Here is a 22,275-nt window from a genome sequence, read left to right on the forward strand (position 1 = left end):
GGAGAAGCATCTGTGTAGGGATGTTCTATGTGTCTGTGTGCATGTGTTACTCTCAGTAATTTGTGAGTGCTCTGATGAATCTGAGAGAAGGCTCAGGAGAGCAGTAATGTGGCTCTTGCAGGTTTTCTGAGAATCATCTGTAAAGGGAAGGGGGTGAATAAAGTAGCTGAGTTGTTCTGAAGCTTTCTTCACTGCAGTCTTGCATTTTGTTGTTAAAATAAATGTCAGCATGTGCAATGAGGAGAGGGAAAGGTGCAATCAGGATTTGGTTCTGGTGCCTCCTCCAGCCCAGTGCTTGCTTCTGGGGAAGACATTTCTTTCACACAACCCTATCATCCTTCCTAACTGTGTTGCACAGAGCAGCTGTGTGACACCAAACCTTGTTTGCCTCCAATAAAACTACAAAAAGCTGAGCTTGTTCTCCAAGTTTCAGGAGGTGGTGGCAGCAGAAGGCAGCGCAAACCCACATGGTGCACAAGCAGCTCATCCCCACAGCACAGAGATATCAGAGTGCTCTCCTGTGCATGCTTGCCTTGCAAGTGATACCTTTTGAGCTTGAAGGTTTTTGATTTGACCTTGGCAAGGTACGTCTGAGATCTCCCACAGCAGATCCTTCACATTTGCTGTGCTCTGGTAAAGCTGCTGTGCTTGGAATGCAGTTGGCAGGATGTGGAGTTGATTTTGGTGAGCTAGTGAAGCCAGCAGGAGCTTGCCCATGTCTTCAGGTGAGGTTCTCTGAAGGCTTCCTGACCCCCCAGCAAGCTGCAAGGAGATGATGATTGCTGCACCGAGGTGTGCTGCTTCCTCCATCCCAGGAAGCAGGGCCTGGTCTGGTGCAAGAGAGGTACAGCAGGGCCACAGAGGACGGGCCAACACACAGCTCCAAGAGAAAATGTGTGGGGAGGGAGCAGGAAGCTTCAAGATATTGGGATCACCACGAACAGGAGACAACGGCTCAGCCAAGAGTTAGGGTGATTTACTTTTCAACTGCATCCAATAATTCCTTTCATGTGGTATCAGGCATGTGTCTGCCCTTCCCTTTTACGTTTCCCCAAACAGCATTTTCACTTTTTTTTGTTTTCATCTTACATTTCTATTCTGAGAAATATTGTGCAGGTCTTCCCTGAAATGAAAATAAAAAACAATTTTCCACTTTCACTCCCTAAAAACATTTTTTTAACTGCAGATTCCGCCTAATATTGTGTCACATGTCACATTTATTTCCATTTAGTTAAGCTAAGTTTCCATTATTTCCACTCCTCCTGCTTCCCTGCTTTCCCTCTGCTCTGGGGAAAGTCCTTGTGTTGCAGATGAGAGTCCCTGCAGAGGTGTGACTGCAGTGACCTGTCTAGAGGAACAGGAGCACTTCAGGTGCCACAGTGGTTTGTTTTCCCTGTGGTGGTGGAATGGTGGGCATGGAGGAGGGGGACTTCCATTCTCAGGGTGGATGTTCACTTGGGAGGCTTTGTCTTGATGAATTCTACCAGTAGTTGCATCCGCCCCACAGAGAGCTGTGCCCTCTGTGTCATAGGTCACCTCTGCACCCATGGAATCAACACAGGCACAGACAGAGCTCCCAAAGGAACAACCAGCCCCCCAGGTGCCCATGTGCAAGGCTGTTAGGTGTTACTGGTTTTTCGCATTGGCCTCCAAAGTTGGAGGCCCTGTGTGCTGCAGCATCATCAGCATGAGTGAGAGGTGGTGGGAACGGTCCTGTGACGGGTGTGCTGTGTGTGATGGATGGCTGTGGTGTTGCTGGTGATACTGGTATTGGTGGACTGGATGGAATGGAGCTTACAGTTCTGCTCACAGGAGCAGAAGTACTCTCTGGCTTGTTTAGGGGACTAAAAATCAGTCAGTGGGCAAAATACAGTGTGAGGGCAGTCATTTTGCTTCTCAAACTTCCTACTGCTGCTGTTATCTACAGTGACAATGTCTCACATTCTTTGAGTGAGGAAATGCAAAACTGTGCAGTCAGAACTCATGCCCCTAGAAGAACATTTAGAATGCAGGGCAGAGAGCCAGACAGGGCACTGCATCAATATCAGTGCCACCAAAAAAGGATGGACAGTCTCAGCAATTGGGGGCCCCTGGCTGGCGAGCACTGAGGCTCCCATTTGCTACCTGGCTGAAGGGGCAGCGTTGTGATCAAGGCTTTGGGTATTCTGATCTTGTGAAGGCTTTTGAGAAACTGGGTATGTAGGCTCCTGATGGAGCCCGACTGAGCAAGCGGGGCACACGTGTGCTGGGGAGCAAGCTCTCTGGAATGATTTCCAAGTCTTTAAACTAGGTCCAAAGAGGCAAGAGAGGGGAATTCAGTGTGGCAGAGAAGGGCTGAGGGATGTTGTCACTGGGGGACGATGCCATTGCATCCTGTGAAGGCAAGATACAAGTTGGTGTCTCCCTGCTCCCTCTTATCTGCTGGCAAGGCCAGGAAGATAGGAACAAAGGAATTTGCTGCTGAGATCCCAGAGCCAGAAGCTGCCACTCCAAGGAGAGCTGACTCAACCACTTTGGATTGAAGCTGTCACTCCAAAGACACCTGACTCGACCACTTTGAAAGCACTGAAAAGGGGCCATCATTCGTCGTGGTCATCGTCAATAGAATGACTCTGCCTGATGACACACCACTACTGAAGAGCAAAGACTGAACTACGAACCTCGCTGGATCCATGGTGGTGACTATCTCCCTCTTGCTTCCTATAAAGACTCCTTGCTTCTTCTTTCCCATCTTTCCCATCGCCCTCCTTCCCTTCCCCATCACCCTAATTCGTAATAGTGTCCGTCCTCCCCTTCCCCATCTCCCTAATTAACATTTGTAATAAACTGGTCGGACCAACATTTGAACCGTTGCTTCTTAATCTCATGCCGGGTATATAGATAATAAAAGAACCTCCTCTCCCTCCAATAAATTGGAGCAAGACAGACACCCATCTGGACTCTGTGATCAGTCCATGCTGTTGTGTCACAAGGAACAACTAGTGAGACTGCAGAACCATCAGAGTAAGGCAATGCCAGGTGAGTGCCAGTGCAGGAGTCAAGGTGAGTGTCTGCAGCCTGCAGGGGAAAGGAGGTGAGTGTAGGACTGCATGGAACAGCCTCTGGTGGAGATGGCCAGCAGCATTGGCAAGGCTGAAGGGACCCAAAAGAAAACCAAGGTCTTTGTCTTCTAGGATGTGGCAGCTGTGTCTGCTGCTGAGGCTCAGGAGGGCACACGTTGTCCTTGTGCCACGGGGGCCTCCTTGCCTCCTTACAGCCCTGTAGGGAGGCCAGTAGGTGTCTGTCATTCTCCCTCACACACCGCTCTACACCCATGTCCCACTGACCGTGTGAGAGCCTTGGGCTATCAGGGAGGGAGAGGACCACCCTTCCCAGAGGCTGCAGCTATGGCCCTACCCTTCTGTTGCATCAGACAAACCAAGGGCTTGCCTCAGTCTCAAAGCACCTGCACAGGGCCTTTGCCTGCCAGGAATCACAGCCTCCAATTATCTGCTCTAACATGGATGTGGGGAGGCTTTGTTGGTAATGGCTCCACAGGGACCAATTAATACTCCAACACTCTCCAACATTTCTAGACAGCGTTCTGACTGCACCTTCATCATTTGGTTACAGCCGTCTTCTCTCAGTACCTGAAGTTCATGGACACTACACTACATCACTATGGGGCTCATTACAGTGCAGAAAGACCTAACAAGGCATTTCCCTCAAGTCTTCAAGACTTGAACTGTTCATGAGGGAGGTCTCAGTTTTCCAGGAGCACTGTCCTAAAAAGGAGTTGTCATATTTAAGGGCATTTTTTATTACAGCAGACACAGAGATGTCAGTGAGTGCGGCACAACCCCTGTGACACAGATGGCAGCTCTGTCAGGCAGAGGGAGGCACAGCCAGCATGGGGATAGCAGTGTGGGGATGCAAGAGGGAAATGTAGTCAGTGAGAGCTGATAAGGTGATAGTGACTGCACCAGACAAAGATGGGAATTAATGTAGATGGAGGAGAAGGAAGCCTGTGGAAGAGGAGGGAAGCTTGTGGCCAAATGTGTGGTCAGTACTTGTTTGACTGGGTGTATGGGAGGCATGGGAGGGAGCTGACTCCCTCCAGGACCCAGGACTTCAACCTGAGGATAAGATGCCTCAACTGATTCATTTGGATCCCATCCCTTTGAAGTGTAAAGGGCTGTCCAGCAGAGCCAGGGAGCTGCAGGGAGATGTGTGGGGGGAAGGAAGGAGCCCCTCAACAGCACAGGGGCCTTCTGCTTCTAAAGGTGTTGTATGTGGCTGGGGGCTCACAGCTGCACTGCACACTTGTTATCTGGGCATCCCTGTGAACGACAGGTTGGCCATGAGCCAGCAGTGTGCCCTGGTGGCCAAAAAGGCCAATGGCATCCTGGGGTGCATTGAAAAGAGCGTGGCCAGCAAGTCAATGAATGTGATCCTCCCCCTCTGCTCTGCCCTGGTAAGGCCTCATCTGGAGCACTGTGTCCAGTTCTGGCCTCTCCTGCACAAAAAAGACAGGGATCTCTTGGAGAGAGTCCAGCGGAGGGCCACAAAAATGATGAAGGGCCTGGAGCATCTCTGCTATGAGGAAAGGCTGAGTGAACTGGGTCTGTTCAGCCTTGAGAAAAGAAGACTGAGAGGGGACCTGATCCAGGTCTATAAATATCTGAGGTGTGGGGGCCATAGTGGTGAGACCAATGTCTCTACAGTGGTGAGTGGAGACAGGACAAGGGGAAATGGCCGGAAACTGCAGTATAGGAAGTTCCGCACAAATGTGCACATGAACTTCTTTACAGTGAGGTTAATGGAGCACTGGAACAGGCTGCCCAGGGAGGTGGTGGAGTCTCCTTCTCTGGAGATGTTCAAGACCTGCCTGGATGCCAACCTGTGCGACCTGGTGTAGGGAACCTGCTTTGGCAGGGGGGTTGGTCTCGATGATCTCTAGAGGTCCTTTCCAACCCCTACAATTCTGTGATTCTGTGATTATAGCTGCAAAGATAAGCATGCACACAGATACTGCCCTGCAAACAGGCAGTTTCCTGACTGGCAAAAATGGGCGCACTGACTTTCGGGTGGCAACTGTGACAGCAGAAAGGAAAAGAAGGAAAAGACACAAGACTTGTAAAGAATAGGCCAATAGACACCAATAGAAGGCTTGGTTTTCTCCCTCCTGGTTGGGAAATGCCTTCCCAAAAGCAAGGAGTGGGCTGGAGGAGGCACCAAAACCAAATCCTTTCCCTCTCCTCATTGCACATGCTGACATTTATTTTAAGAACAAAAAACAGGACAGTGAAGAAAGCTCCAGAACAACTCAGCTACTTTATTGACCCCCTTCCCTTTCCTCTACAGATGATTTTCAGAATACCTCCATGAGACACGTTACTGCTCTCCTGACCCTTCCCTCAGATTCATCAGCACACTCACAAATTACTGAGAGCAACACATGCACACAGACACACAGAACATCCCCACACAGACACCTCTCCTTAGGAAACGGCATCAAAAAGCTGCTGGCAGTAAGAGCAGAAGAGGAAAACAGGATTTGGGTAGCAAAGAGAGGCCCATCGGAAGCTCCTGGGTTAAATCCATTCTGCAGAGGGTGCCAGTGATGCCATCTCCTTTGCAAACTCCTCCTGTGTGGGGAGAATCATTGGGGTCTCCCCCATCCTTGGGCTCACCAACATTCGTAAGGTCTCTCTGTAGGGGGTTTCCCCATGAGAAAGCAGGTGCCAGCTCAGAGGGAAATTTCCTGCACCAGAGACACTTGCAGGGCCACTTTATCACACGGACTGGACAATGTTTAATGACGACTGAGCTCAGGATGAAGCTCTTCCTGCAGTGCAGGCATTTCTAGGGTCTCTGCACTGAGTGGATCCCCTGGCAAAAGCTCTGCCCACACATGGGACATTTGTAGCACTTCTTCCACGAGTGCCATCTCCTGTGAGTGAGGAGCTCTGCACTCTGCACAAAGCCCTTCTCACACTTGAGGCATTTCTAAGGCTTCCTGCCACGTGAACTCACTGGTGCAGGCACGGATTGGACTCCATCCAAGTGCAGACACTCTGGTACCTCAGTTTGTTTCTCCTCAGGTCGTTCCCACTGTTTTTAATTTTTTTGGGGTCCCGTTTCCCTTTTTTCCAGAGGCACAGATTTTGCGAAATCCCTCCACCCGCTGGTCACGGAACTGGGCCAAACCAGCCCATAAACCACTGACAGGTGCTCTGCAGGCTCTGTATCTTGTGTGGCTGTGTTGGTAGGTAATGAGGCTGGAACTGCTTTTGAAGGTTCCCTGTATGCTGGGGATGTTTTACAGCCTCTGTGCGCTGTGGATGTGCTTGTGGGTGTTGAGATTAGACCTGCGTTTGAAGCTTTTCTCACACTCAGGACACTTGAAGGGTCTCTCCCCAGTGTGCATGTGCTGATGGCTCTTCAATTCAGAATTCCTTCTGAAGCTCTTCCCGCACTCGGGACACTTATAGGGTCTTTCTCCTGTGTGGATGCGCTGGTGGCGTTTCAATTCAGAACTGCTTTTGAAGCTTTTTGCACACTCAGGACACCTATATGGTCTCTCCTCTGTGTGGATGCGCTGGTGGCGCTTTAAATCAGAACAACTTTTGAAGCTCTTCCCACACTCAGAGCACTTGTAGGGTCTTTCTCCTGTGTGCAAGCGGTGGTGGTACGTGAGGTGGAAACGGGTTTTTACGGTTTTCCCACACTCAGAGCACTTGTAGGGTCTCTCTTCTGTATGGTGGCGCTGGTGGGAGATGAGGTGGGATCTCCTTTTGAAGTTCTTCCCACACTCAGAGCACTTGCAGGGTCTCTCTCCTGTGTGGATGCGCTCATGTTTCTTCACATCAGAACTGCTTTTGAAGCTCTTCCCACACTCAGAGCACTTGTAGGGTCTCTCTCCTGTGTGGACACGCTGGTGGACAATGAGGAGGGATCTCCATTTGAAGCTCTTCCCACAATCAGAGCACTTGTTTGCACTCATTGCTGAGCGCATGCACTGGTGGTTAACAACGATGGAATCTTTTTCAAAGCTGTTTCCACACTCAGTGCATGGATTCTGCCTTTTCTTCTGGCTCACATTCTTGCTCCTGGGTTCTTCAGGCTCTCTCTGACCTATGTTGAAGTCCAACGGGCTCCTCCCTGTCTTTCCCAGACCCTTTCCCAGTGGCTCCATGATCTGCTCACCCTGACCTTGTTCCAGGCCTCCTTGGACATCCCTTCTGATTTCTTCCACACAGACACCACCCCACCGCCTTTCGGCCACACCACTTTCCTGCAGATCCTCCAGTACATCTGCAATCCCAGTTCCTGCTGGATGAAAGAGGAAATCCAGAAATAGCACACAGTGCCCAAAATAACACACAGACAGAGATGGCTCTTCCAGACCCAAACTCCTCCTTCCCTCCACCACCTCACCTGGGCTGAGGTCTCCTGGCACGGCCTCAGGGCTACGCACATCTGGAATCCAGGGCTCTTCCCCTCCTTCAAGCAGGGAGATCACCATGGGTTTGGGGGCTCGAGGTGGAGCTTCAATGGAAGAAATATGGAGATAAGAGTGTTTCCCAGAATCTGGCACAGCCACTTGACCAGCAACTTTGCAGTAGATCCATCACCATGGTGAAAACAAGGTTAGGGACATAATAACAGTGGGCAATCACATACCCATTAGAATGTTTCCTTTAGTATTTTCCAAACAGCTCAGTGCCCAAGGCTTCAAGAATGTTCATGGGAATGGACTAGATGATCTTGCAGGTTGTTTCCAACCTTGCCATTCAATGATTCCATGAATGGAAAATAGAGGCAACAAATGCAGAAGTAACAACCTGAAATTGGTCTGTCTGTTGGGGCTGGAGGCACCATACAATGCAGCAACACAAGGGCTGTTTGCAGGGAGCTGGTTCTCCTGCTCCAGGCTGATGCTTGCTTGCCAAAACTGACACTGGGGCTTTTATCAGTCTGTTGCGCATACTAACCCATTCTGATAGTCATGCTTCTCAGTCTTTCCTTTGTTGCTGTTGTAGTTGTCAATATGTAACTACATGGCAATTTTACTAACTCCAGCCTGCAGAGGCTCATTCTGCACAGCCTAAGGTGCCCTAACGAGGAGGAAAGGCAGCAAAGCCCTCACCCAGCGAGGCCACGCACTGGTACGTCTCCAGCATCACGTCCCGGTACAGCGCTCGCTGCGCAGGGTCCAGCAGCGCCCACTCCTCCCTGCTGAAAGACACGGCCACCTCCGCAAAGCTCACGGGCTCCTGCAAGCAAAGAGGCTCCTTGCTGGGAACAGCCAAGGCCCAGGGAAGCAGCTCACACAGGACACAAACTCCCGTCCCAGCCGCTTCTCTGGCCCCAGCACACACACGCTGGCTGAGGCCACCTCCCTCTCCCCCTGCATTCACATCCTTCACCCCTCGGCCTCTCCTGCCTGCTTCTCCCAGCCCCTACCTGAGATGGATGTGCTGTGGCCATCTGCTGCTCTCCTGCAGCTGAGATGATCACAGCTGGAAGGCAGAAGTTTCACTGGAGCCTGCAGGGACAAGAGAAATGGCAGGGGAGCTGTGAGGGAACGCAGCAGTCCCTGTCCCAGCCCAGCCCTCCACAGCCCATCTGCAGGGCACTGCCTGGGGGATGGCACAGCAGGCCTTGCACAGGAACACAAGCAGCAACAGCACTGGTAACGCTCTGGCTGAAGCTGATTACAAATCACAAAGCTGACTCCAACTGGGTGGCACAAAGAACTGACACCCGGTTCAACAGGTGAGAGTACATGGACTGTGTGCCTAAAGACAATGCATAGCAAGGAGACAGTCATCTTACCCCTAAACAGGGAGCAGCCCAAGTGCCCCTTGAGCTCTCCTGCACAGCAATGGGCTGCACGACAGGATCTCCCCACAATCAGGGATGGGTCTCAATTTCATACCTGTACAGAAATGCCACTCAGCTTCATGTCAACACACCTTGCTGACACAGATCTTCTGTAAGAGACTCATGGTTGGTTTGGAGCTTTGTGAGCTTCTCTAAGGTGCTTTGTTAGAGTGATTATCTGAAGGTAATCACAGAATCAGAGAGTACCCGGGGTTGAAAACAAACAGCTACGTGCAGAGACACCGTCCAGCATACCAGTCTGCTCTGAGCCACATTCAGCTTGGTCTCGAACACAATAAAGGATGGGGAATCCATGTCTTCTATGGGCAAACTGCTCTTGTGCACACACTCAGAAAGTGAAATACTTTCTCCTGATATCTAAAATAATCTCCTCTGTCTCAAATTAAAACCATTCCCCATATCCCATCACTATCCACGCTTGTAAACAGCCGTTCCCCTCCAGTTTATACGTTTCCTCCAAGTCTTGGAAGACCACAAGGAGGTCTCCCCGAGCCTTCTCTTCTCCAAGATAAAAAAGCCCACGTCCCTCATTGCAGAAACATTGCCTCGACGGCGGCATCTCCATGCTCTCCCACCATGGGGCGCCGCTTCCCATTCAGCTCCGCACGCACACCGCGCTCACTTCAGGGCACGGTTCTCAGCACCGTGCGCCCTTTGCACGAGGCAGCCTGGGCTGCACTTTACTGACACTTTACTGCACACGTTCTCAACGTGTGCTCCAGTCAGCCCACAGGTTGCCAGCTTTTCAGCCTCTATTACACAGCCCAGTGTCGGGGCTCAGATGCTAGACGTACACAGGGCCCGCAGGTGAGCGCTGAAGGCACCGGCAGCTGCCGGGACAGCCTGAACAAAAGCCTTGGGAAGGGTTTGCACAACCCCAGGTGAGCCATCAGCCCAGCGCTACGCACACAAAAGGTAAGCCTGAAAGGCCCGCTAAAGGCAGATGTTGCCTGCTGGGTCCCCGAAGGGAAACTGCGGGGTGCTCGGGAAGGGAAAGGGGAGTGGAAATTCCCCCCTTGGAGGCTTCAGGTTCTGACACTCAAAAGAAGGCACCGGGGAGTTGAAATTTCCAGTAATCAATGCATGCGTGCAGAGCGAGGTCATTTCGTGTCTCCCGTGGCCCAGAGAGAGAAACGCAGTCCCAGCTGGGCTGTGTTACAGAGAGACAACCGGGCAGCAGAGCACGCTCAGGCCCTCTGCTCACATGCTGTCTGTCCCAGCTCCAACCCCTTCCTGCGCCCCTCGGAGCCCAAGCCGAGCTGCAACACGCCTAGGAACCGCTACTCGCCTCGTTGCAGCCCGTCTGGCCCAGCAAACCTGCTGTGCTGGGCAGGAGCTGGAGTCGGGACCGCGCTCCCACCTGGGCTACAGCAGTGCCAGTGCCGCCCCGCCCGGTGACGCTCCCCGCTCCCCGCTCCCTTCCCGCTGCTGCTGGCAGGGGACAGGAAGCGTGCGCTCCTCAGCACGAGACGCGAAGGGCTCCTACCTTGGGTGCGGAGCAGGCTGCTCCCGCCTCTGGTGCGGGCAACCGGGCTCCTGGGTGTCGCGGAGAGCAGTGGCTGCCGAGTGCCCTCAGCCCGGAGCTGGCCGCAGCACGGCCTCGCTGCTCCTCCTGCCACCGCCGTGCTGCCCGGACGGCTTCCAGCCAGGCTCTGGCCGCTTCGGCACAGCCTCAGGTGCAGGCAGCAATTCCCACAGCGAGCACGCCCCGAGCCGGCTGCCGGGCCTTGGGCAGTTTCACAGCTCGTTCTCATGGCACATCTGCACCTGGGGGAGGGGGGCAGGGATGGGGGCTGCGTATTGTTATGCTAATGAAGCATCGCTTTCTGCTGGTTCTCTTTGCTTCCTTAGGTTAAGTTCTACAAGGGCTAGCTCTGCTGTTCGCTGCTGTAGATCTACAGATTTTAAAGGCACCCAGACAGAACTGCCCTCGGGTTATCCGCGGGTTTGTGTCTGGGGAAGAGTGCTTCCTGTTCTATTGCATTTTCTGTTGGCTCCTATTTTCATTTGGCAATGTTTAAACTCTACACGTCTTGAAGGGTGAAGGAGCGAGGGTGCTCCCGTTGAGGGTGGATCCATAGCTGGAGGTTCGGTCATGGCGATCCTTGTGGGAGGACAACCCTTGGGAGCAGGGTCCCACTTGAGGTGGTATCCTGAGAATTCCAAGAACCTCACAGGTGAAATCTTGCAGGAGTGAGGCTATAATGTGCTCAGGAATGTAAGCTTTGGAATACTTTGGAAAAATCATCACAACAAAAATGTATTGTGGGGCATTTGCAGTTAGCTGCTAGGAAGGGGCCTGGTAGGATCATGTGACAAGTAAACGTCCAAACTGGTTTTTCGTTGTTGTCATCTTTGTGATTGTTAAGTGTGTCTGTTATAAAATGATTGCTTGTGGAATTCCACATACAATACAAGTGCTGTTGTTGCTGGGACATTGGTTATAGCTCTTGCCCGGGGAATTTGGTGTTCCCGTGCCCTGGGGAAGTAGGCAGATTCCATTACCCAGCAATGGAGACTTCATAAGCAGCTGCTGTGTGGTGTGAATGCTGACTATTGGATGCAAGGTCTGAGTGGTGTGAATGTGGGAATCGAGTCTAATTGGCTGCTTGTGTAACCTCGTATTTGTTATCAGAGGCTTGACCTGTAGTAGTGTCCAGGGATTACAGTCGAATAGAGGAAAGTGGCGTTTCGGTTGGTGTTGTGGACTGGGCTTTAAAGAGGAATATGCATTTGGTCACACTAACATACTAGCTATGAGGTGTGGACTTTGGGGAACAATAAGGAATCAATGAAATTGAGTATGGAGGAGCACAGGGAAAGGAAGTTCCCAGGCAAATTCCACTTCAGATACTGCTGGGGAGCCTGGGGGCCCCATGAGCAAGACAACTTCACTAAAAAACTGTGATCGATGGTGGTTGGAAGGTGATGACCATTTAGCAGTTCATCTTCTTTGTGCCAAGGCAGGAGATGAGACGCTGGAAGCGACCAGCCTTCATCTGCAGAGTCCTGGGAAACTGGATATCTGAGTATCCCAGTGCAAAATGAGGTTTATTTTCTTAAGCCTTTACAACTTAGTATAGGTAAACAGGTAGGGATACACAAATGTTTGTAGGTGCCAAATTCACCAAAGCCTTTCCTAGGGCAAGATTTACTAGAACAACTGGAAGCCACAATCGTTTGGTTTTCTCCGTCCCTCTCTGCTGAACTTGTTCACATCTCCCAAGGTCTTCTGCTAATCAGAGTGAGAATGTCTGTATTTTGTCCTGGTGAATTACAGATTAAAGGAAGCAAAATGCAGGACCTGGATAACCTAATCGAGGGGGCTTGGAGAGTATTCACAAAGCAGAGGACACAGGGGTGCAGACTTTGGTCCCAGACAGTAAGAGTTTAAACTGAGGGTAAAGCAAGGTATTCAAGATAAGACCGAATCTTGATAGAGGACTTAGGAGAGCATGTGGGAGAAGGAGGGTGGATTAGGGTGCAGAACAAAATAAGAGTTCTCGCCACCTTATTATGGGCCATAATCATGGCTGAGCACAGGAAAACTCACTGGGGAACTGAGACCCTGTATAAATACTTGAGGCATCGGATTGTGGCTTGGAATTTATACACCACCACTAAGCAGGTAACACAGCAATGTGAGATTTGTTTACAGAATAGTCCTAGAACAGGCCCCAGAGTGCCATGGGACAAATAGGGAAGGGAATTTGTCCATTGGGCAACAATGGCGAAATGATTTCTCTGAACTCCCAAGAGAAGGGGGTACAGGTATACGTTGGTATTAACAGACAGCTTTTCAGGTTGGCCAGAGGCTTTTCCCTTGCAGGACCAACAGGGTGCAGGAAGTAACTAAAGTATTGTTACAAGAGACAATTCCAAGATTTGGGGTTCCAGAGCATCATCTGTAGCGATCAAGGTGAAAGAGCAAGCGTGGTGGAGCTACACGTGAGTTAAGAAGACATCTCAGCCCCAGTGCACTGTTAAGAAGACAGGACCACTGGAGCTAAGGATTGAGAGACAATATGTTTAGAATGTGTTCTATAGGTTGCATGTGTTACATAAGACTTGCTTCAGCCTGGTGTGAAAATACCTATTTAAACATCACTAAAGGAACAGTGGTTAGCCTAAAGCTCACTGATTGCAGGATATGTACAGCCTTAGCAAGAGATGGAAGAATGGAAATCCCTCAGTGTGGGACTCGCTCCACCAATTGGACACCGTGGGGTGGAGCAGGAAGTAGGCGTAGGTGTGCAAATAAAATCAGAACAAGAGGAAAAAGGACCTAAATTCAGTGTACAGCTATAGGCAGGCCTCAATGTAAGACCCTTCCTGAGAACTGGAAGGACATTATGTGGGAGGATGCATAGTGCTGCAATGGAACAGCTCCTCCCCCAGGCATGCTGAGAAGCTCTTGGAAAAGGGTGAAGTGGGGAATAACTCCCTTATAGACAGGCCCTCTGAGCTCCATAGTTTTATTGGATGGTTTATTCCTAGTCCCGGAGTAAGTGAATCAGAAAAGGCAATTGTTAGTATAGCAGCTACACTGGAGAATATCAAGAACTCAGCTATGGATGCTATACTTGGATTGCAGACAGAGGTGTCCTCTCTTAATCAAGTAGTATTGCAGAATGGAATGGCTCTTGATCTCCTGACGGCCAAAGAAGGAGGGGTGTGGGCTAGAATTAATCAAAACTGACACAACTCAATAAAAGACACAGATGTGCACACTAAACAGTGGGAACAAATTCAAGTGATCCACCAATTTACTTTGGATAATACCTCGTTTGGATTTACAGAGCTGTGGAGCAGATTAACCAGTTGGTTAGCGAGCTTTGCCTGGCTAAAGCCACTCTTCAAGGCTTGCGCAGTCTTACTCTTTCTTGGAATATTCGTACGTGTTGTGACGTTATTTCTTGAGTGTGTTTAATGGAAGCAGCATAAGCTGCACCAAAAGATGGAGAGCGGGGCGTGTTTTCCATAAATCCCCAGGAGAGAATGGCATCATCTAGCGACGTGATGCTTGCCAGGTTATAGAAAAGGGGGGAATTGATGTGGAACATATTTCTGTAGAACTGTGTAGGAATTGTGTACTGGGTAAGGAGGTGTAGAGCAATCAAAGTCAAAACAGACACTTCTGGCACTCGTGCTCACTTACTGGTTCCTTGCTGTGCCACTACAGCAAGGAATAGGAGCTGTAAGTCACGATAACTCAGCAATTGGGGTGGTGAATATTATAACAACTTCTTGGAACCAATGAATATCTCCTCATATACTAAGTGTAGTATCAGAATAATCTACGGCTACTTTCTTAGAATCAATCGTAATATCCTCTCCTATTCTTGCATGTGTGTAACTTGTCTCTATAACATCCTTAAACTGTCCCTTTAGAGTGTGCAGGTTAGGAGAGCCTCCTCCCTCAGCTCCCAACCTGTGTGCGCAGTGCTGTAACTCAAAATAGACCTGCTTTATATCATTTTGTGGTTATGGAGTTGGATTTCCCACAAGTCACCCTGTTCAGGCCATGGACTGTGTTTTTTCTACACATATGGAAGTTCTGCTTAGGCTTGAGTGGGACAGAAGTGAGAACACTTGGCAGAATCTGGTGAACCAAGTCCCAAACTAGACTAAGGTGGGCTTCTTTGTTAGCTTGTTATTGGTTTTCTTTCGTTTTTTGGTTGTTTTTTTTTTTTTTTTCTTTTCTGTTTTGTTCCCAAGAGCAGAATCAGAAGAGGATGTGCAGACCCTCTTTGCAACAATGAAACCGGCACTTTTGTTACTAAACCATAGCATTCTAGAAAGCTTTGAGTGGAGGAAACACTTTTGGTCATGTGAACAGCTGGGTTATCAGCAGAAAGGAAAGAGTTGCAGCTGTGATCACAGCAAAGGTCAGAGGAACATCCCCTGCAGAAAGATGCATAGGGTTTAAACATTGCCAAGTGAAACTAAGAATCCACTTTTGCCCCACAGAAAATGAAATAGAACAGAAAGCAGTCTTTCCCAGATACAAACCCCCGGTTACCCCGAGGGCGGTTCCTTCTGGGTGGCCTTGAAGTCTGTAGATCCACAGCAGCAAACAGCAGAGCCGGCCCTCGTACAGCAGAGAGCTTAACCATGCTCATGCCTTGCAGAGAAGACTGACTTGAGGAAGCAGGATAGGAAGTTGTTCGAAATACAACTCACTTGCTCAGTGAGTAGAAACGTGACATCAGTGCCATGGGCAGCGCTCAGTGAGGAAGTGACCCAGCTGCAGGGAGATGCTGCCCTAGAGAGCAGGGCAGACGGAGATTGCCTCTTGCTGGGAGCTGCTCACGGTTGAGAGGAGTTAAAGGAACGGCAGGGCAGCAACGTGGGGATGTGTGACCACAAGGATGTGCGAATGTCCGCAGCAAAGGAAGCAAAGAGACCCAGCAGAGAGAAACGCTTCATTAGCGTAACAAAGCACATAGAATCATAGAATCATCTTAGAATCACAAGGTTGGAAACGACCTACAAGATCATCCAGTCCAACCTTCTCCTCATCACCATTCTAACCACAAGCCCTAAACTTCATCACGCAGCTTGTCATTCAGACACCTCTTGAACACTGCCAGGGACAGTGACTCCACCACCTCCCTGGGCAGCCATTCCACTGCCTGACCTCTCTGTGAGAGAAATAGTTCTTCCTCATGTCTAATCTAAACCTCCTCTGATACAACTTGCAGCCATTTCCCTGTGTCCTGCTTGTTGCCTGGGAGAAGAGGCCACATCCCTCTCCTCCACAACCTCCCTTCAGGAAGTTGTACAGTGCAGTGAGGTTTCCCCTGAGCCTCCTCCAGACTGAACCATCCCAGCTCCCTCAACTGCTCCTCATAAGACACGTGCTCCAGACCCCTCACCAGTTTCTTGCCCTTCTCTGGACACGCTCCAGGACCTCAATATCTTTCCTGTAGTGAGGAGCCCAAAACTGAACACAGAACTCGAGGTGCGGCCTCACCAGTGCTGAGTAGAGGGGGATGATCACCTCCCTGCTCCTGCTGGCTATTTCCATTCCATTTCCATGCTATTAGTGCTAATAGTGCTATTTCCATTCCACTATTTCTAATGCAGACCAGGATGCTGTTGGCTCTCTTGGCCACCTGGGCACACTGTTGGCTCATGTTCAGCTGAACATCAACCAACACCCCCAGGTCCCTCTCTTCTTCACAGTCATCCAGCCACTCATCCCTAAGCCTATATGGGTTATGGGGTTATTGTGCATAGGGTTATTGTACCCAAAGTGCAGGACCCGACACTTGGCCTTGTTGAACCTCATCCCATTCACCTCAGCCCAGTGATCCAGCCTGTCTAAATCCCTCTGAAGGGCCTCCCTACCCTCAGGCAGATCCACACCACCTCCCAGCTTGGTGTCATCTGCAAACTTACAGAAGGTGCACTCAATGCCCTCATCTAGGTCATCAATAAAGATATTAAACAGGATGGGCCACAGTACCGAGTCCTGGGGAACACCAGTTGAAACGGGTCTCTGTCTCGCTCCAATTTATAGGAGGGAGATGAGGTTCTTTTAATATCTGTATACCCAGCATGAGATTAAGAAACAACAGTTCATATGTTGTTCCATCCAGTTTATTGCCAAACCTAAACAGGGAGACGGGGAAGGGAAGGAGGGCGATAGTAAAGATGGAAAAGAAGCAGGATTTGTGTAAAGCGGGGATAGTCACCAGCAGGATCCAGCAGCGGTCCCGTTGCAGGGCGTTTGAAGGTCCCAGGCAGATGCAGCAGAGGGACAGGGAGCAGCAGCATGGCCGGCCTTGGGCAGCAAGCAGGTAGACAAGGAAGTCGAGGAGCCAATCCTTGAAGCTGCAGCAGCGCTCAGGCAGCAGGCACAGGAGAATTTGACAGCATGCAGGAGTCACCTCACGAGGAATCTGATCGTCAGGAATCCCTCTACCCTCACGGTTTTCAGTTCCTCTTTTATCCTCCTTGTTCTCCTGCCTACCTGACAAGGATGGGCTTTGAGCAAGAGTCATTGAGTACCCCCTGAGATGGCCAACATTCTGAGATAAGTCCACACAAAGGAGCACTTCACAGCTATTTAGCTGCAGTTCATCTCGCTCTCATTGCCCCTGGCCTTGTCCATCTGCGTCCCCCAGACAAAGGATCTCACAACCTTTGCCCAGGACTTGCCTGGACTTGTTAATCTCTGTCCTTCAGACAAAGGATTTCACAGTCCTTACTCGGGACTTGAACAAGTCCATCTGTGTCCCCAGCAAGCTTTGAGACACAGAGGTTAACAGAATAATATCTTACAGTCACCAGCTGGACTTCATTCACCACTTCCCACTGGGCACGGCCCTCCAGCCAGTTCCTTACCCAAAGAAGCGTAAACCTGTTCAGACCATGGGCAGCCAGTTTCCCCACAAGAAGCCTGTGAGGGACCGTGTCAAAGGCTTTGCTGAAGTCTAGGTCGACTACATCAACATCCCTTCCCTCATCTACCAGACTGCTCACCCAGACACAGAAGGAGATCACAGAATCACAGAATTACAAGGTTGGAAACGACCTGCAAGATCATCTAGTCCAACCACCCTCCCATTCCTATTAGTACCACAAACTACTAAACCATATCTCATAGCTCCTCATCCAGGCACCTCTTGAACACTACCAGGGACGGCGACTCCACCACCTCCCTGGGCAGCCATTCCAGTGCCTGACCACCCTTTGAGAGAAAAGGTTTCTCCTAATGTCCAACCTAAACCTCCTCTGGTATAACTTCTGGTCATTTCCTCGGGTCCTACTATTTGCCTGGGAGAAGAAGCCAGACCCTTTTGCACCACAACCTCCCTTCAGGAAGTTGTACAGTGCAATGAGGTCTCCCCTGAGCCTCCTCCAGACTGAACAATCCCAGCTCCCTCAGCCACTCCTCATAGGATTTGTGCTCCAGACCCCTCACCAGTTTTGTTGCCCTTCTCTGGACATGTTACAGGTCCTCAACATCTTTCTTGTAGTGAGGGGTCCAAAACTGAACACAATATTTGAGGTGCAGCCTCACCAGTGCTGAATAGAGGGAGAGGATGACCTCCCTGCTCCTGCTGGTCACACTATTTCTAATGCAGGCCAGGATGCCGTTGGACCTCTTGCCTACCTGGGCACACTGTCAGCTTGTGTTCAGCCGAGCATCAACCAACACCCCCAGGTCCCTTTCCTCTTCACAGTCATTCAGACACTCAGCCCCAAGCCTATAGCTGTATGGGATTATTGTGGCCAAAGTGCAGGAACTGGCATTTGGCCTTATTGAACCTCATCCCATTCCCCTCAGCCCAACAATCCAGCTTATCCAGATCCCTCTGAAGGGCGTCCCTATCCTCAGGGAGATCAACACTACCTCCCAGCTTGTTGCCATCTGCAGACTTACTGAGGGCACACTCAGTGCCTTCATCAAGGCCATCAGTAAAGATATTAAGCAAGATGGGCCCCAGTACCGACCTCTTGGGGACATCACTTGTAACGGGTCTCCAGTTGGGCTTAGTTCCAAGCCCTGACCATTGGGCACGCAGCAGATATGTGGATGATTCATGTCCCCCGTGAGAACCAGTGCATGGGATTGCAAGGCTACTTCCAGCTGCATGTAGAAGGCCTCATCGACTTCATCCTTCTGATCTGGTGACTGTAGTACACCCCACGCACTGTCGGCCATACCAGCCCTGCTCTTCATTCCCACCCAGAAGCACTCCACACGTTCTTCATCCTCTCACAGGTGCACTTCAGTCTATTCCAGTAGCTCTCTCATATAAGGGCAACTCCTCCACCTTGCTTCCCCAGCCTATCGTTCCTGAAAAGGACACAGCCCTCCATGGCAGCATTCCAGTCACATGAACTGTGTCACCACATCTCCATGACTGCAGTGAGATCATGGCCCTGTGACGGTACACAGATCTGCAGCTCATCCTGTTCATTTCCCATGCTATGCGCACTGGTCTACAGGCACTTCAGGGAAGCAGCAGGTGCATTAACACTTGGAGGGACACAGGAAGATTTTGGATGGGGTCTTGGCAACATGACCTTCTCTGAGGAGTCCCCGTATGATCCTATGGGACAGCTCAGAGGTTTTTCCCTGCAATCTCCCACAGTGACAACATCCCTCAGCCCTTCTCTGCCACACTGAATTCCCCTCTCTTGCCTCTTTGGACCTAGTTTAAAGACTTGGCAATCATTCCAGAGAGCTTGCTCCCCAGCACGTGTGCCTCACTTGCTCAGTCCGAGTCCATCAGTAGCCCGCACACCCTGTTTCTTCCTGCACAAGATCAGAATACCCAAAGCCTTGATCACAATGCTGCCCTTCAGCCAAGCAGCAAAAGGGAGCCTCAGTGCTCGCCAGCCAGGGGCCCCCAATTGCTGAGACTGTCCATCCTTTTTTGGTGGCACTGATATTGATGCAGTGCCCTGTCTGGCTCTCTGCCCTGCATTCTAAATGTTCTTCTAGGGGCATGAGTTCTGACTGCACAGTTTTGCATTTCCTCACTCAAAGAATGTGAGACATTGTCACTGTAGATAACAGCAGCAGTAGGAAGTTTGAGAAGCAAAATGATTGCCCTCACACTGTATTTTGCCCACTGACTGATATTTAGTCCCCTAAGCAAGACAGAGAGTACTTCTGCTCCTGTGAGCAGAACTGTAAGCTCCATTCCATCCATCCAACCAAATACACACAGCAACCCCATCCCATCCCACCTGCCCTGCATCTCCAGCCTGCAGAGCCCAGAGCCATCCATCACACACAGCACACCCGTCACAGGACCGTTCCCACCACCTCTCACTCATGCTGATGATGCTGCAGCACACAGGGCCTCCAGCTTTGGATGCCAATGTGAGAAACCAGTAACATGTAACAGCCTTGCACATGTGTTGAGGACTGGCTTGAAAACCAAGGCCATGTTCAGAGTATCAAGGACATGTGTCATGGTTCTATGTTTTTTGTTTGTTTGTTTTTATTTTGGGTTTCAGTATTCCACATCAAAACATCATGTCGTGTATGGGGTATTAAAGTGTTAATGCCCAATCCCAGGTACTTATCCCTGTACATTACAGAAGTCACGGGATCTGGCCCTTCCGGGTGGGGGGAGCACTCTCTTGCTGCCTTGCAGTGGGTGCTGGAGGTGCTTTCCTCGCCGTTCCAAGCTTTTCAGGTTTGAATCGGTCCCGGGAACTCTCTCTCTCATCTTGTCTGATTTATTAATCTCTATTTCAATTAAATTGTATATATTGTGTTATCTTGTATTCCAATATTAGAGTAAAATAAGTTTTCCTCCATAGATTGTTGCCGCTGCTCTTTTCTTCCCTTCCTTCCTTCCCATTTTTTGTGGGACTGGGGTGGGGGGGAGGGCAGAGGCCTGTCGCCCCTGTCACAGACATAGATTGATCTAGTCAACTCCGTGACAACATGATAGCCTTGTGAGGCATTTTGAGTAAACAACTACTTGCAAGTTAAGCTGTATGAGGAAGCTGTTATGGGAAGTAGGCGTAGCGGGGAACTTCACGTTCTCATGATTACAGGTTGACGTAAATGAGTAGTGCCCAATGAGAAGGCAACAAGTAAGGTTATATATTCTGATGCTCGACCATTAAAGGTTGGACTTAGCTGCTAACTGTTATCAAGTCATCTCTAAGATCCCACAATCCCCCTCCCAAATAGCGCCCGAACAGGGAGCGGAGGCAGTCTGAAAATCTTTGGGGCTTTGCTATGGGAGGAAGGACGCCAGTCGAGTGAGCGCGCTCTAAAACTGGGAAGGAAAACATGGAGCTGGAGGTAGCCCTGTCATTATCAGAGAGCTTCTTAGAGAAGTGAGGCGTAAAGCTCAGTGCCTATCTGCATTAGTTACAATGGGCCGGGCAAAAGGGTATTTCAGTGATTCAGTACAGGTCTTTTCGAAATTAAGGAGTGGTGATGCTATTTGAGACGCTGTAATAGATGTAGAAAAATGGGCAAAAAGGATGCAGAGCCCTTGGCAGGAGGTTATTAACTGCCTAAAGAAATACTAGGTAGAGAAAAATACTGCCCAGAATGTGATGCAAGTTTTAGACCTGGCTGAAGGCACTAAGACGACAGAATCGGTGTTCGGGGTGGGAGGACAGTCAGTCTTTGAACCATCAACCCCACCAATTATGCCGGAAGCTGAAGTTTGCAATCCGAATTCGCCTCATTGGACTGCCCCAAGAAGATTGAGCCCACCACCCCATCGCTGCCTACCCCATCCGTGACGGATGGATCAGATCAATCTACCTGCCCCAGGCTGCCAGCACGGCCGATTCTTCTGAATCCCAAATCAGGGGAATCGTCATCCAGCGATGATGAAGCCACCTCTCGGGAAAGGAGAGTTGGCGGGAGACTGGGGGGACGTGGTGGCTTAAGCGTACAACCTATGGGGGTGGAGAATGGTCAGCAATAATAAGGGATGCAGTCCTGGAAGGAGAATGGGGGGTGGTCAGGTCGTTAACACAAGGGGCATATCTGGAAATTCATCAGCCTGGGCACGGGAACAGGCAGGTTGCCAAATATGTACAAATAGACTGGAAGCTGCTACAACAGTTATGTAACACTGTGGCTGATTATGGGCAGCCAGGCAAATGTTACAATGGTTATGGTCCACGAATATGATGGTGCCAGAAGATATTAAGCAAATAATGAAACTGATTTGCTGACTCTCACAATTGATGGTGTGGGAAAAGGCCTGGCAGATGGAGTGTGAGGCTTCAACCAGAGTAAATAGACCTCCGGGTGACCCGCTTGCTAATGTTACCCCAGCTATGTTAATGGGGATGGGCAATTATACAACCACTCAGGTTCAGATGACTTTCCCTGCATCCATTCTATGGGAAAGCATGTGCTGCGCTCGAATGGCCTTGCAATTTGTGCCCTAGGAAGAGGTGCAACCACACTACATTACAATTAAGTAGTCGGATGGGGAATCATTTTCCTCCTTTATAGACAAATTAACAGACTCCCTAATGCCTGAATTCAGCCTCACCCCAGAAGCCAAGGAAATTATGCTGAAAACATTAGCAGTAGAGAAGGCCAATGCAAAAACACGGAGTATCCTATTGCAGTTGCCACGATCAGCCAGTGTAGCAGATATGATAGAGAAGGTGAACCAATCTGGTATAGATGCATCTGCAGCTATGATTGGGAGAGTAGTGGAACAATCAATGCGTACCTCAGTGGAATCAGTCTCTGCTGCTTTAGCAGCTGTGCTAAGGCCATTGAGGATGAAGGAGAGGGCTGAGTCACAAGGGTCATGTTTTAGGTGTGGAAACAGGGGACATATTAGGAAACAATGTAGAGAACAGGTTTGGTGTGAAAACTGCAAGAGTGCTTCACATGCAATTTTAGCCTGTAGATGGGGTCAGGGA

General features: G+C 50.1%; 1 protein-coding gene and 1 pseudogene across 5 annotated transcripts in view; both read right to left on the reverse strand.

Moving 5' to 3' along the window:
* The window catches only part of LOC128091934 (zinc finger protein 660-like), a 125,681-nt pseudogene that overhangs the window by 16,227 nt on the left and 87,179 nt on the right, over positions 1-22,275 (reverse strand).
* The window catches only part of LOC128091932 (zinc finger protein 3-like), a 168,259-nt gene continuing 151,355 nt past the window's right edge, over positions 5,372-22,275 (reverse strand). For 3 of the 5 annotated variants that reach the window (XM_052705359.1, XM_052705358.1, XM_052705357.1), the window contains one exon: positions 5,372-7,194. In XM_052705359.1, the coding sequence (XP_052561319.1) occupies positions 6,302-7,194 (893 nt within the window). In that variant the 3' untranslated portion in view covers positions 5,372-6,301. The remainder of the gene's footprint in view (positions 7,195-22,275) is intronic. The other 2 variants (XM_052705356.1, XM_052705355.1) reach the window with 1 other exon arrangement.

The sequence above is a fragment of the Tympanuchus pallidicinctus genome, unplaced genomic scaffold, assembly GCF_026119805.1.
Source record: "Tympanuchus pallidicinctus isolate F22 unplaced genomic scaffold, pur_lepc_1.0 scaffold56, whole genome shotgun sequence".
In the NCBI taxonomy this organism is placed as follows: Eukaryota; Metazoa; Chordata; class Aves; order Galliformes; family Phasianidae; genus Tympanuchus; species Tympanuchus pallidicinctus.